This window comes from Salmo salar, chromosome 23 (genome assembly GCF_965601325.2).
Source record: "Salmo salar chromosome 23, fSalSal1, whole genome shotgun sequence".
NCBI classification, from domain to species: Eukaryota; Metazoa; Chordata; class Actinopteri; order Salmoniformes; family Salmonidae; genus Salmo; species Salmo salar.
In genome coordinates this window covers 18881742-18897609 of record NC_138313.1, presented here as the reverse complement: position 1 = coordinate 18897609, position 15868 = coordinate 18881742, and the positions used below count along the sequence as shown (strand labels likewise).

The window sequence follows — 15868 nt, the reverse complement described above, 5'->3', positions numbered from 1 at the left end:
TTTTTACACCACTGTTTAAGACTGAGTGGCACTTGTTTATCTAAAGATAGGGGGCGCTTATATTTGTCATGTTTCAAACATGTACACTCCGATGGTTAAGTCGTGGCCAGGGATCAGACATTATTGACGGCGACCCTGGAGCAATTAGGGTTAAGTGCCTTGCTCAAGGGCAGATTGACAGATTTACCTAGTCAGTTCAGGGATTCAAACTAGCAACCTTTCAGTTACTGGCCCAATGGTCTATCCGCTAGGCTACCCAACAACTATTAAAAACAACACACTTGACCATGTAGGCCACAATGATGAAATGCAATTAACAATAAAACTACAGCATGTTCAAACATCTAAACATTTTATTATGAAAATAAGACAAGCCCATTTAAACATATCTTTCCAGGCATGCATTACAGCTGAAGGGTAGACCTGGGTGGGACAGTCAACACAGTTCTCTGTCCCACCGCCTGTGCTCGTGTCTGGCGGGGGTCACAGGATACAATTGTGTGGAGAGGGTCCATGGCCTTTCACATGAATAAGATGACTGACAAGAGCGTGTGTTTGTGGGGTCACTTTGCTTCCTGGACTTTTTTGGCACTCTGCTTCTCTTTTGCCTGGGGAGCAGAACACACAAATACATGAAATAGTTTAGCGCCAGTGAGCAGGTGTCTATGATAGGTTAATACTACCCTCTAGTGGGCATCAGTTGTATATCAAGAACAACACTCAAATTAGTTCAGAACAGGAGTTGGAATGGTAATTATATATCGTTACGGTGTTCTGACCATGGCAGAAAAAAAAAAACATTCTGAACCAGTTCGAACCACAAAAAGGTTAATATTTTTCCTTTTCGCAAATTTTTATTTACCTGTGAAATCAACATTGTTTTTACATTTTGCTCATTAAAATGCACTCCAATTAGCACAGAGAAGCTCGCTGTGAAACAGGTAAGATAGTTGTTTAGATGTTTGATTGGTGAGAAAAGCGCAGGTGCAAGATGCGACTGAAATTTCATGGGTGGGGAGAGAGCGAGAGAGAGGGGTGGACATTGAGGGGGCTTGGCATGAAGCGCTGATCATCATGGAGTGAATTGGAAAGTGTTTAGACTACTACAAGCAATAACTTCACCAAATGACATAGACATTAGGAATATTTTTGGAACTAAAAATGACATTACCAGTTCTCAAGACTGGAGTGGTGCCATGAAAATAACCTCTCCCTCAATGTCAACAAAACAAAGGAGCCGATTGTTGACTACAGGATATAGAGGGAGCACACCCCCCCCCCACATCCACAAACAGCGCCACGGTGGAGATGGTCAAAAGCTTCAAGTTCCTTGGCGTGCACATCACTGAGGGCCTGAAATGGTCCCACCACACCGACACTGTGGTGAAGGTAGAACAACAGCACCTCTTCAACCTCAGGCAGCTGAAGAAATTAGGCATGGCCCCTAATACCCGGTGTTATAGGAAGCCCAAGAAGATCATTAAGGACCTCAGCCACCCGATCCAATGTCTGATCACTCTGCTAGCAGATAGAAGGTCAAGGTGCATCAGAGCCAGGAACAAGACACTGAGAAACAGCTTCTATCACCAGGCCATCAGACTGTTGAACAGCCATCACTAACCAGCTACCTGCCCAGTACTCTGCCCTACACCTTTTGTATTTGTTAGGGATCATCATTAGCTGTTGCCAGTAAAACCACCATACAATATACATGTGTGTAGAGTGTGTGTGCAAGTGTCTGTGTGCGTGTATTTCTCTTCACAGTCCCTGCTGTTCCATGAGGTGTGTTTATTAGTCGGATTCTACTACTTGCATCAGTTACCTGATCATTGACTACAGCTCAGCGTTCAACAATATAGTGCCCTCAAAGCTCTTCACTAAGCTAAGGACTCTGGGACTAAACACCTCCCTCTCCAACTGGATCCTGGACTTCCTGATGGGCCGCCCCAAGGTGGTGAGGGTAGGTAACAACACATCTGCCATGCTGATCCTCAACACGGGGGCCCCTCAATGGTGCGTGCTCAGTCCCCTCCTGTACTCCCATTTCACTCATGACTGCACGGCCAGGCACGACTCCAACACCATCATTCTTTTGACGACACAACAGCGGTAGGCCTGATCACCGACAATGATGAGACAGCCTATAGGGAGGTCAGAGACCTGGCCGTGTGGTGCCAGGATAACAACCTCTCCTTCAACGTGATCAAGACAAAGGAGATGATTGTGGACTACAGGAAAAGGAGGACCAAGCACAGCCCCATTCTCATCGACGGGGCTGTAGTGGAGCAGGTTGAGAGCTTCAAGTTCCTTGGTGTCCACGTCAAACTATCATGGTCCAAACACACAAAGACAGTTGTGAAGAGGGCACGACAAAGCTTATTTCACCTAAGGAGACTGAAAAGATTTGGCATGGGTCCTCAGATCCTCAAAAAGACCTACAGCTGCACCAGAGTGCATCCTGACTGGTTGCATCACTGCTGGGTATGGCAACTGCTCGGCCTCCGACCACAGAGAGCAGTACATATGGCCCAGGACATCACTGGGAGAATTTCTGCGATCCAGGACCTCTATACCAGGTGGTGTCAGAGGAAGGCCCTAAAAATTGTCAGACTCCAGCCACCCTAGTCATAGACTGTACTCTCTGCACAGCAAGTGGTACCAGAGCACCAAGTCTAGGTCCTAAAGGCTTCTTAACAGCTTCTACCCCCAAGCCATAAAAATCAAACAGCTGTGTGTGCAAGCTACCCAGACTATTTGCGTTGTCATCGTCGTCCCCCACCCCCTCTTTTACACTGCTGCTAATCTGGTTATTATCTATGCATAGTTACTTTACTACCTCAACTAACCTGTGCCCCCGCACATTGACTCTGTACCGGTACCCCCTGTATATAGCCACGATACTGTTATCCTAAAAAACGTACCCGATTTAATCTGGTTACTAATCCTACCCAGTAACTAGAATATGCATATACTTATTATATATGGATAGAAAACACCCTAAAGTTTCTAAAACTGTTTGAATGGTGTCTGTGAGTATAACAGAACTCAAATGGCAGGTCAAAACCTGAGAGATTCCTTTACAGGAAGTGGCCTGTCTGACCATTTCTGGAACTTCTTTGCCATCTCTATCTTTTACAAAGGATCTCTGCTCTAACGTGACACTTCCTACGTCGTCCATAGGCGCTCAGAGCCCGGGAAAAACCTGAATGTCGTCATCCCAGCCCCAGGCTGAAACACATTATCGCCTTTCTCAAGTGGCCGATCAAGGGACTGTGGGCTTAGGCGCGTGACCTGGCCGGCCCCGTCTTTGTGATTTTTTTCCTCTGTTTGCCGAAAAGGAGATTCCCGGTCGGAATATTATCGCTTTTCTACGAGAAAAATGGCATAAAAATTGATTTTAAACAGCGGTTGACATGCTTCGAAGTACGGTAATGGAATATTTAGAATTTTTTTGTCACGAATTGCGCGCGACCCTTCTTTACCATTTCGGATAGTGTCTGGAACGCACTAACAAAACACCGCTATTCGGATATAACGATGGATTATTTTGGACCAAACCAACATTTGTTATTGAAGTAGCAGTCCTGGGAGTGCATTCTGACAAAGACAACAAAAGGTAATCAAACTTTTATAATAGTAAATATGATTATGGTGAGTGCTAAACTTGCCGGGTGTCTAAATAGCTAGCCCGTGATGCCTGGGCTATGTACTTAGAATATTGCAAAATGTGCTTTCACCAAAAAGCTATTTTAAAAATCGGACATATCGAGTGCATAGAGGAGGTCTGTATCTATAATTCTTAAAATAATTGTTATGCTTTTTGTGAACGTTTAACGTGAGTAATTTAGTAAAATGTTAGCGAATTCCCCGGAAGTTTGCTAGTTCTGAACGTCACATGCTAATGTAAAAAACTGGTTTTTGATATAAATATGAACTTGATTGAACAAAACATGCATGTATTGTATAACATAATGTCCTAGGGTTGTCATCTGATGAAGATCATCAAAGGTGAGTGCTGCATTTAGCTGTCTTCTGGGTTTTGGTGACATTATATGCTGGCTTGAAAAATGGGTGTCTGATTATTTCTGGCTTGGTACTCTGCTGACATAATCTAATGTTTTGCTTTCGTTGTAAAGCCTTTTTGAAATCGGACAGTGTGGTTAGATTAACGAGAGTCTTGTCTTTAAATAGCTGTAAAATAGTCATATGTTTGAGAAATTGAAGTAATAGGATTTTTAAGGTTTTGAAAATCGCGCCACAGGCTTAAAGTGGCTGTTACGTAGGTGGGACGAATTCGTCCCGCCTAGCCCAGAGAGGTTTTAAGAAGCTTTATTATGGACCGACTTATCCCCATCCTAGCTACTGTTGTATCAACCAGTGGCGGTCAGTGCCGCTTAAGACGAGGGCGGACAGTTTTTTTCCCCCCCACGAGCATAGCCTTATCTATTACAGCATAGTGGATAACTGCCATTCATATTCCATACACCCAGTTCAATGCAACAGCGATAGGTTTAGGCTACTAAATGATAATCGAGTTTTCCCTATACCCATCATGAGGTTGCTACAATCTAGCCTATGAAAAAAAGATTACAACGTAAAGTTTACACACAGGTCGAGAGACAAATTTGAAGTGACAGACAGTGACATTCAATACCGCCTTGCACATTCTTGCCTGCATCTAGCTGATATAGGTGTAATCATTAGTCCAACAGTTGCAAACAAGAGTTTCTATTGGACAAATTCAGGTATGTCTATCCCCATTTTGTTCTGTTTAAGTAACATTCTTCATCAGAAATCAGCCGAATGAATACACCCCTGATCACACTTAAAAATATAGTTCTCATAACAGCCACGTTGTATTCCTTTTCTTCCCTTGTGGACTTCAGTGCACAACAAATCAGCTGTATGTGACCAGGCAACAAAGAATTCAAAGCCAAACCTCTACAGCCTTTATTGTTGTCACCATATTAGCTAAACTAATTTCATAGTCAGCATTGCTAATAGAACGTGTTAGTAAACCCTCTAAAATCATAGAGTAACATTAGTGTACAGTCAGTAAGTAGTTATACCGGCAGGCCCCGGTGGCAATAAATTAGTAATAGCAAAAGCTTACCTTGACTTGGCAGAGTTCCAGTGTTGTGTTAGATAGCCAGCTAGCTAACATAGCATCCCTCTGTTTGAGTAGGCTAAACTAGCTAGCTACATTTGCTAGGTAAGTGAAACAAAAATAATTACATTTTTAAAAAACACTGTTAAACTATTGTCTCTCTCCAAGTAAACTAAACACCACATTGTATACAGTGCAGTGCTAGCTAGCAGTAGCTCATGCTTTCAGTACTAGATTAATTCTCGGATCCTTTGATTGGGCGGACAACATGTCAGTTCATGCTGTAGAGCTCTGATAGGCTGGAGAACTTCCAGAGGACGTCCTCCAGCCTGTCATAATTACAGTGCAAGTCTATGAAGGGGGTGAGAACCATGAGCCTCCTAGGTTTTGTATTGAAGTCCATGTACCCAGGGGAGGACGGAAGCTAGGTGTCCTCCGGCTACACCATGGTGCTACCCTACAGAGTACCGTTGACCTTTGCAAAATAGTGTTTTAAATCAGTCATTTGGTGACGTGGTAATATTTAGTATAGCTTTATCTAAAAACGGACAACTTTGAATGTTTTAGAACTTATGAAATTCACTGAGGATGGCCCTCCCCTTAATCCTCTGAGGAGCCTCCAATGGTATTAACATGGTTTTGACCATGACAGTTTACAATCCAGGGTTATTCCAAGCAGTTTAGTCACCTCTACTTGCTCAATTTCCACATTATTCATTACAAAATTTAGTTGAGGTTTAGGGTTTAGTGAATGATTTGTCCCAAATACAATGCTTTACGTTTTTGAAATATTTAGGACTAACTTATTCCTTGCCACCCATTCTGAAACTAACTGCCGCTTCTTGTTAAGCGTGGCAGTCATTTCAGTCACTGTAGTAGCTGACATGTATAGTGCCGAGTCATCTGCATAAATAGACACTCTGGCTTTACTTAAAGCCAGTGGCATGTAATTAGTAATGTTTGAAAAAAAAATACAAGGGCCTAGAGAGCTGCAGTGGGGAATTCCTGATTCAACCTGGATTATGTTGGAGGCTTTCATTAAATAACACACTGTTCTGTTAGACAGGTAACTCTTTATCCACAATATAGCAGGGGGTGTAAATCCATAACGTATTCGTTTTTCCAGCAGCAGACTATGGTTGATAATGTCAAAAGCTGCACTGAATCCTAACAAAACACTCCCAACAATATTTTTAGCATCAATCTCTCTCAGCCAGTCAGTCATTTGTGTAAGTGCCCTGCTTATTGAATGTCCTTCCCTATAAGCGTGCCGAAAGTCTGTTTAAAGTAAACTAGCATTGTATCAGGTCAAACAATTATTTCCCAAATATTACTACGGTTTGGTAGCAGGCTGATTGGTCAGCTATTTGAGCCAGTTAAGGGGGATCACTATTCTTGGGTAGCAGAATGACTTTTGCTTCCCTCCAGGCCTGAGGGCACACACTTTCTAGTAGGCTTAGATTGAAGATGTGGCAATATCATCTGCTATTATCCTCAGTAATTCTCCATCCAAGTTATCAGACCCCGGTGGCTTGTATTTGTTGATAGACAACTTATTTTTCACCGCTTCCACAACCACTTCACAGAATTCAAAATGACAATGCTTGTCTTTCATAATTTGATCAGTTATACTTGGATGTGTAGTGTCAGTGTTTGTTGCTGGCATGTCATGATTACGTTTGAGACTAATGCCCCCATGTATATAGAGACATTGAACACTGGTCACTTCACATACTGTTGTTTATTTACTGTGCATGTATGTATATACTGTATTCTCAATGTAGGTCATCCTAATATACCTACTACTGTGCATACCATTTTATTTTCCAAATTATATACTGTCTATACACACACACACATACACACCATATATTTATAATTTATCGTTCAGGCATTTCTTGTTTTGATTTGTATTTGCTAGACATTCTGTTACACTGTTGGAACTAGTAACATAAGCATTTCGCTGCACCTGCTATAATACCTGCAAATCTTTTTATGCAACCAATAAACTTGATTTGAAAATAAAAGGTTCTGTTTTGTTCACGGTTCCATTTCTCAAAAAAATGTGTTCTTGTTCAGTTTTGTTCCCCTCGTACAGAACTCAAAATTGTGCATTTAACACAACGGTTTGTAGAGTACCTTCAAATATCATAACATAAAATAATATTATACACCAAATTCACATTCCTGGCCTCAGCTGTTCCTCACCTTTTCCACCAATGGTATCAACTGCTGGTATTCTGCCAGTGTCTTCAGTAGTTCCATGATGAAGGGTAGGTAGTTGTGCTTTCTTCGGATGTTTTCGATCTACATCAAAAAATATGTATACACACAATGTTCGAGAAAAACATCAAGCGTTATACTATAGTATTGAAATGACTGCATATCTTCTAAAATGCCCATATTATATTATCTGACAGCTATAAACCCACGGTCAGCGAGCATACCTTGTATCGTTGGAGCTTCTGATTCTCCTCGTCGATCAGCAGCTGATACTTTGCGATTTCTGATTGGATGGAGCTGAGGAGGGTGCTGCTCTGGTCTGTGTCCATTGGCTCTTCCTGGAGAAATGGTGAGACAGAATTCCCATTCGGTCAAATGTCAAACCAGATTTTAGTTTGCCGGACAATTGCGAGATTTACCAGCCATATCAAATAGAAACCCATCTGAATACCACCACGTGTAGGGTAATGTTTTTTTAGGAGTGTCCACTGCAACCACATGGAAGAGACTGTAGTTATTATGCAAGGAAGATTGTTAGCCGACGAGGTGAATAGAACAATGCACGTCTCTCTGTCCATCTGGGTTGTAAAAATCCTCAGTTTTTTATAAATTTATATTTCCACTTGTATGTGCCTTCATCCTTTATACAGTTGCTAGTTAACCAGCTAGCTTGATTTGTACTGTTTTGGGCATTTTTAAGCAAGCTAGATTAGAGGAAGAGAAGGAAGCAATATCACTTCAGCTAAATAGTCCTCCTTGATGGACATTTCTGTAAATTGTCTTTTAGGTAGATTAATCTAGCAAAACGTCACAAAATACCTGAACATTTGTCACCTGCTTGCATACAGCCATGTCTGTCACAGACTCACTTGTGCCGGGAAACTTTGCGGCTGCTACCATGACACTATGTTGCAAGTTTGTCAGTGAGAGCGCAAATTCAAGACAAGACAGGCAGAGAAGACGCGAATGAAATACAACCTCCCCTAATTTGATTTATAGAGAATATTTATCTCATCCAAATTATTATATGTCGGTGTTTATTCATTTATAATCAGCAAAAAGCAGTCAATAACCGGCTAACGGAAATTCTGGGATGACACTAACAGTACTAAACACAGATAGGATAGATGTTTCTTTCATCATAAGCAGACATTTTAAAGGACTTGATCAAAAGCAGTGACATGGGTGGAAGTCTATTAATGGCCTTGGTGGCAGGTACAGTGCCTTGCGAAAGTATTCGGCCCCCTTGAACTTTGACCTTTTGCCACATTTCAGGCTTCAAACATAAAGATATAAAACTGTAATTTTTTGTGAAGAATCAACAACAAGTGGGACACAATTATGAAGTGGAACGAAATTTATTGGATATTTCAAACTTTTTTAACAAATAAACTAAAATTGGCCGTGCAAAATTATTCAGCCCCCTTAAGTTAATACTTTGTAGCGCCACCTTTTGCTGCGATTACAGCTGTAAGTCGCTTGGGGTATGTCTATCAGTTTTGCACATCGAGAGACTGACATTTTTGCCCATTCCTCCTTGCAAAACAGCTTCAGCTCAGTGAGGTTGGATGGAGAGCGTTTGTGAACAGCAGTTTTCAGTTCTTTCCACAGATTCTCGATTGGATTCAGGTCTGGACTTTGACCATTCTAACACCTGGATATGTTTATTTGTGAACCATTCCATTGTAGATTTTTCTTTATGTTTTGGATCATTGTCTTGTTGGAAGACAAATCTCCATCCCAGTCTCAGGTCTTTTGGCTCCATCCATCTTCCCATCAATTTTAACCATTTTCCCTGCCCCTGCTGAAGAAAAGCAGGCCCAAACCATGATGCTGCCACCACCATGTTTGACAGTGGGGATGTTGTGTTCAGGGTGATGAGCTGTGTTGCTTTTACGCCAAACATAACGTTTTGCATTGTTGCCAAAAAGTTCGATTTTGGTTTCATCTGACCAGAGCACCTTCTTCCACATGTTTGGTGTGTCTCCCAGGTGCCTAGTGGCAAACTTTAAACAACACTTTTTATGGATATCTTTAAGAAATGGCTTTCTTGCCACTCTTCCATAAAGTGCAGATTTGTGCAGTATACGACTGATTGTTGTCCTATGGACAGAGTCTCCCACCTCAGCTGCAGATCTCTGCAGTTCATCCAGAGTGATCATGGGCCTCTTGGCTGCATCTCTGATCAGTCTTCTCCTTATATGAGCTGAAAGTTTAGAGGGACGGCCGGGTCTTCATAGATTTGCAGTGGTCTGATACTCCTTCCATTTCAATATTATCGCTTGCACAGTGCTCCTTGGGATGTTTAAAGCTTGGGAAATCTTTTTGTATCAAAATCCGGCTTTAAACTTCTCCACAACAGTATCTCGGACCTGCCTGGTGTGTTCCTTGTTCTTCATGATGCTCTCTGCGCTTTAAAACGGACCTCTGAGACTATCACAGAGCAGGTGCATTTATACGGAGACTTGATTACACACAGGTGGATTCTATTTATCATCATTAGTAATTTAGGTCAACATTGGATCATTCAGAGATCCTCACTGAACTTCTGGAGAGAGTTTGCTGCACTGAAAGTAAAGGGGCTGAATAATTTTGCACGCCCAATTTTTCAGTTTTTTATTTGTTAAAAAAAGGTTTGAAATATCCAATAAATTTCGTTCCACTTCATGATTGTGTCCCACTTGTTGTTGATTCTTCACAAAAAATTACAGTTTTATATCTTTATGTTTGAAGCCTGAAATGTGGCAAAAGGTCAAAAAGTTCAAGGGGGCCGAATACTTTCGCAAGGCACTGTAATTGTATAGTCCTGGCCTGAGGGCTGAACCATGAATAACTGCAACACCACTTACCTCTGTTAGCTGGATCTGTAGTTCGGCTATCTTCCTCTTGTAAATCATCTTCCTGTCAGACACAATGGCCATCAGGTTGAAGCGGATCTCTCCCTCACTGTACCTGATAACAGGGACAGAAAATGCAGTTGTTTTACATTTTCTTATAATTGAGTCAGTTAGAAGTTGCGTAGCACAACGAGCAACACAAACAGCAACCATATATGACACTTATTTACCATGGTATATTTACTTGTGAAAAAATATTTACTTCTGTATTCTTTTCTCAATCACTGGCCGAACTGCGTTGATCCAATCGTCCTGGTTGCATACACCTGAAACACAAAACAAGCATAAAGTGTAGATCAGGGATCAATCATCAACTAGATTTAGCCACGGGACGATTGTTCTTGAGAGGATGGTCAGGGGGCCAGAACATAATGACAAATCATTTGCAGACTGCAAATTGACTGCAAGAAGCCCAAACAGATATCATATTTCACTAAAACATCATTTCAAACCTTGCTTAAATTTGTATACGTTGTTGGGGCGGCAGGTAGCCTAGTGGTTAGAGCGTTGGGCCAGTAACCGAAAGGTTGCTAGATCAAATCCCTGAGTTGACATGGTAAAAATCTGTTGTTCTGCCCCTGAACAAGGCAGTTAACTCACTGTTCCTAGGCCGTCATTGTAAATAAGAGTTTGTGCTTAACTGACTTGCCTAGTTAAATAAACTATCTTATGTGTAGAAAAACTTTGGAACAGATTCCAAAATTAAAATCAGTTGGAGCTGATTTGCTTGTGTTTTTAAAGTATTTTATGTCCAACAATAAAATAAAAATGTGCCAGTTGGGGAAGCCTGGTGTAGATAATCATCAAGGGTGTTTCTGAAGAAAGTGTCAGGTTCAAGACGAGATTAACTGCACTACTGGCCACAGTCACAATTCAATATAAAAAAATGTAAATGAAACACTTAAAAGCTAAAAGAATATATATCAAACCTAAAAGAATCTGAAAGCTTATTTCAAATTCACAAAGCTAACTAAAACTGCTACTATGAAACACTACAAACATTTAAACTGTGGTAAAATTATATGTAGGACAAAACAGCAACTTTATATCTCTATAAAGCTAAATATATGACCGGAATGTGCGTACCGAGGTCGATGGGTCCTTCACGTAGGCCGTCTAGCTCATAGAGCCTGCCGTTGACAGGGACGTAGCTCACAAAGTGGAACGCATCCTCATCCTTTGCTGAAGACTTGGCGTCAAACTCAAACATCTGCTGTCTGAAAAAAATGAAACACAATAAAGATGACAGTTTTAGCTTTCATTAGCAGAGAAACTAAAATGGTATTAAAACCAAAGCCTTTTTTCTCTTCATTTTCAGCTCTGTGGGTAATGTCTTATGAAAAACATTCAATCAAAAATGGCAGTTTGTCTACTTAGAGCCAAGCCTTTCGATTAATCTAGTGACGTTAGCAGTGATAAACGATCCCGCTGAAATTAAAAGTCAACTCACCTGGCAAAGCTGTTGTGAACTTGTCGAATAACTTCAGAGTTGCTGAGAGCCAGACCTTTCATCTTTATAGAAGAGACGAGAGAAAAGCATCAGTATGTGAGTTTTATGTAGTCTCCTGACTTTAGGGTCTGTTTAATTTCTGCACGATGCATCAATAATGAAGGTGGCTGAGATTTTACTGTGGATGGTTCTCCTCTGTTTCTCTCACTCAAAAAAATACATATACAGCCACACACATTTCCGAGCGATGCCCCCTTCCCTTACAACTGTTGCATTTTCAAATCCAAACACGAGTTCTCAGACCCCAGGGGGGAAAAAAAAAAAACTTTTGAGAGAACCAAATCAAAAAAGTCTCTCAATGTCTGGGCAAATATTAAACCAACAAATTGCCTCCTGTCCAGACCAGTATGTCACAGCTCTTCTTCGCTGTGTACCATGTGGGTCACGTCAACCAGGCTAAGTGTTATGCACATCTCAAGGACAAAAAAGGACAAAAAAAATAAATAAATAAAAACGCTTGCAAAAACTAAACGCTGCCTTAAGATAATCAAAATCAACTTACAGCTGCATCAAAGCTGAGTGAAAACTCTCTGAACTCTGTGAGTGTCTCTCCCAACAGCATGTCAGAGTGGGTACAGTTCAGCAGCACGCTCACAATGGCCTGGGTAGCACATGCATTGTTTATCACCTGAAACAGCACACAGCAGGTTGACAGCAGGTTATTTACATTTATTGTCATGCGTCTTTCCCTAGAGGCAGAACAGAGCAGTTTCCACTGGATGGGCCAGCTGCAAAGAAAATATTGGCTAGATTGTAAAAATTCATGAAAACAAAAATGTGCTTTTTGGTATTCAATTTAAGGTTTGGCATTAGGCTTAGCAGTGTGGTTAAGGTTAGGTTTAAAAATGGTTGTTTATAACTTTGCGGCTATGCCAGCTAGTGACCACTCTCCAGAGCTGCCTCCAGTACATTAGTCATCTCAATAAATGCCAACCTGCGCGCGCGCACACACACACACACAGGAGAGACAGACATCAAATGAGATCCTGTAATTTTACATTTTAGTCATTAAGCAGACAGTCTTATCCAGAACAGACTTAGTCAACACATTGAACTTGAAGTTTTAAAAAACAACCACATCACAATGATAATGCACAGGTAAACTCTTCGAAATAGCCGCTATCCGCAGAATCTGTGCCAGGAAGAAAAACAAGAGACTTCTGAGAATACTTCAGAGAGCAATTTGGATATGTTCTAACTCTGCAATACAGACAATGAATACAGATGTAAAAACAAACCATGTACCTGCTTGGCAAAGAAGATGTTGTCAAGCCTTGAATCCTGAACGATAGATCCTCCTGGCTCCTCACCTGGTTGCCACTTGAACAGGAAGATCAACCCATGAACTGGTCTTGAAGGAAGAAAGAGAAACATTGTACCACTGCAATACTATGAACTTATAAAAGTGTTTAGAAGTAAAGAGATTAGGGCATGGGCCATGGCTTACTTGAGGTTTTCAAAGTTCTCTGGTTCCATACTCCATATTTCTTCCACCTGAGCTCCTTTACAACCTGGGTTAGTAGAAAGGAGAAAGCTGGGTTAACTACTACATAATTACATAAACCAGGGAAGGGCAAACTGGCCCCTCTTTTGGGATGGGCAAAATGAACCCTCTTTTGTAGGCCCAAGAACCCCAAAATGTCACGGTCTCAACTTACTGTTGAGGGTTATAATAACAGAATACACAAGGTGCAATTTCGAAATTTGGTTGTGCATCAGCAGTCACTAAAGTCAGCAAATGTTTTTTTAGATTGTCTAGCGGCCAGCTAATTTACCAGTCTAAACTTGTAGTAAGCAAGGTTGAATGAATTACCGACCGGGGTGGGGCCCATTGATCATCAGTTGTCATTAAAAACTGGAAACATTTGCCTCCGCCCTATAGCAAAATGAGTAAAATTGCATTCAATTAGTTATAAAATTGCAAAATCGTCTCCCCCCAATTGTAAAATGTGTAGAATTGCAGGAAATTAACTTTAAAAATGAAATGCATCTTAGCTGTCACGGGGGGGATAAGGATATGCAGACCCACTGCGGCCTCTCATGACGAGTTCCGTTTTTTGTTGCCCCCACCTCCATCAATGTTGCCCATCTATGACATAAGTTAAACCATTAGTGGACAGGACTATCCATCTACTAACGTTAGTTTGCCATTTGTATTGGCAGAGAACTGCACCAACAAGCTATGGTTATCCATCGAGTTGATCATATTGCGTACAATATTCAATCGAAAGGCATGCAGTAAAATTGATTTGTCAGTTTCTAAATGAATTTCAATAGTATCAGCTAGCTAAACTAGTAAGCGCCGATACATTCACACCTAAGTGTCGTGGTAGCATGCTAATTCTCTCTCATAATTATCCCGTAATGAATCAACGACGCCACCTGGCTAGCATGTTCGCTGTAGCAGATAACTAGGGTGTGTTGAATCTGGTTCGCAAATAGAATCATGAAATTTGCTGGACTGCAACCTAACACTAATAATTTATGTGCATTGCCAATGATGCAAAGACTTGGCTAGAGCTTTTTGGCAATCGAGTTAGCGAGTAATAGTAGACTAGCTAGTTAGCATAGAGCGCACTCACCAAAACCTTTGATCAATTCTGTGAAAACACCAGGATCACTTTCCATAAGACACCATTCTCCTGCGCTCCCAGACATTTCTTTGTTATGATTTCAAAAAAAGACTGTAGGGCATATGATTTTACTGCAATCTAATATTCGTAGTGGTTTGTTAGCTTAGCTAGCTACCTAGCTAACAAAATGAATCAATATGTCACGTAAACTGAAGTATTATAAGAACTGGATACCGCATCCAAGATGTCCTCCGGTTGTTTGCAAGAAAATCTACTCACGTCCGCATACGCCAATTCATTGCCACCTATATCCGGGTTGCATCCAGTTTATACGGACCAACAGCACATGCGCACACGGAACTGCATGATCAGAGATAATGTCATCACTTCATACAGAAACAAGGCAGACATTGGATGAATATAAAATGTTAATATCTTCGAACGTGAGTGATGAAAAAACGATGGGCCTCAGCTACAATTATTTAAATAATTCAATTCATGTTTTGTAAGGGTGTGGACAAAACAAGAATCTTAACGATATGGGACATTTTCTGGATATAATTATGATCTGAGTATTTTTTGCCGGAGTCACCTCTTCACTGTTGACGTTGAGACTAGTGTTTTGCAGGTACTATTTAATGAAGCTGCCAGTTGAAGACTTGTGAGGTGTCTATTTCACAAACTAGAAACTCTAATGTACTTGTCCCTTTTCTCAGTTGTGCACCGGGGCCTCCCACTCCTTTCTATTCTGGTTAGAGACAGTTTGCTCTGTGAAGGGAGTAGTACACAGCGTTGTATGAGATCTTCAGTTTCTTGGCATTTTCTCTGCATTTTCTCGCATGGAATAGCCTTCTTTTCTCAGAACAAGAATACTGACGAGTTTCAGAAGAAAGTTATGTGTTTCTGGCCATTTTGAGCCTGTAATCGAACCCACAAATGCTGATGCTCCAGATACTCAACTAGTCTAAAAAAGGCCAGTTTTATTGCTTCTTTAATCAGTATAACAGTTTTCAACTGTGCTAACATAATTGCAAAAGGGTTTTCTAATGATTAATTACCCTTTTAAAATTATAAACTTGGATTAGCTAACACAATGTGCCATTGGAAAACAGGAGTGATGGTTGCTGATAATGGGCCTTTGTACGCCTATGTAGATATTCATTAAAAATAAGCCGTTTCCAGCTACAATAGCCATTCACAACATTAACAATGTCTGCACTGTATTTCTGATCAATTTGATGTTATTTTAATGGACAAAAAATGTGCTTTTCTTTCAAAAACAAGGACATTTCTAAGTGACCCCAAACTTTTTAACGGTAGTGTACCACAGCCACAAAGTCATAAGGCCTGCCTACTCGGCCAGTCAGATGAGGGAGTGTGATGACACGTATGCCAGTTTACGGTTCTCGGGCAACGACCAATCAGACTAGGTGGTGAGATGACGCGTACAGTTGAAGTCGGAAGTTTACATACATCTTAGCCAAATACATTTAAACTCTGTTTTTCACAATTCCTGACATTTAATACTAGTAAAATATCCTGTCTTAGGTCAGTTAGG

General features: G+C 41.0%; 1 protein-coding gene across 6 annotated transcripts; it reads right to left on the bottom strand.

The window, feature by feature from the left end:
- Positions 1-335: 335 nt before the first annotated feature.
- LOC106584153 (ubiquitin carboxyl-terminal hydrolase isozyme L5) lies at positions 336-14611 on the bottom strand. 6 transcript variants are annotated; one of them, XM_082967942.1, is made up of 13 exons: positions 14320-14611; positions 13710-13826; positions 13551-13613; positions 13185-13248; positions 12983-13088; positions 12240-12365; positions 11678-11739; positions 11314-11444; positions 10430-10493; positions 10180-10282; positions 7555-7668; positions 7316-7414; positions 336-608 (listed from the first exon to the last, which is right to left on the bottom strand). In XM_082967942.1, exons 3-13 carry the CDS (start codon positions 13567-13569, stop codon positions 564-566), a joined length of 933 nt encoding a protein of 310 aa, XP_082824068.1. In that variant the 5' UTR covers positions 13570-13613; positions 13710-13826; positions 14320-14611; the 3' UTR covers positions 336-563. The 6 variants fall into 6 exon arrangements, with proteins under 6 accessions (XP_082824068.1, XP_045562093.1, XP_014024552.1 ...); XM_045706137.2 differs by having other exon boundaries at positions 13555-13613; XM_014169077.3 differs by having other exon boundaries at positions 13551-13826.
- Between the last annotated feature and the right edge of the window lie 1257 nt (positions 14612-15868).

Bases quoted from the DNA above. Each gene is read 5' to 3' on its own strand.
- LOC106584153 (XM_014169074.3), bottom strand. From the start codon at position 14,395: ATGTCTGGGAGCGCAGGAGAATGGTGTCTTATGGAAAGTGATCCTGGT. The intron at 13,089-13,184 runs GTAAGCCATGGC...TCTTCCTTCAAG, and splicing joins GAGAACTTTGAAAACCTCAA to ACCAGTTCATGGGTTGATCT. The intron at 7,415-7,554 runs GTATGCTCGCTG...TTTTTGATGTAG, and splicing joins AGAAGCTCCAACGATACAAG to ATCGAAAACATCCGAAGAAA.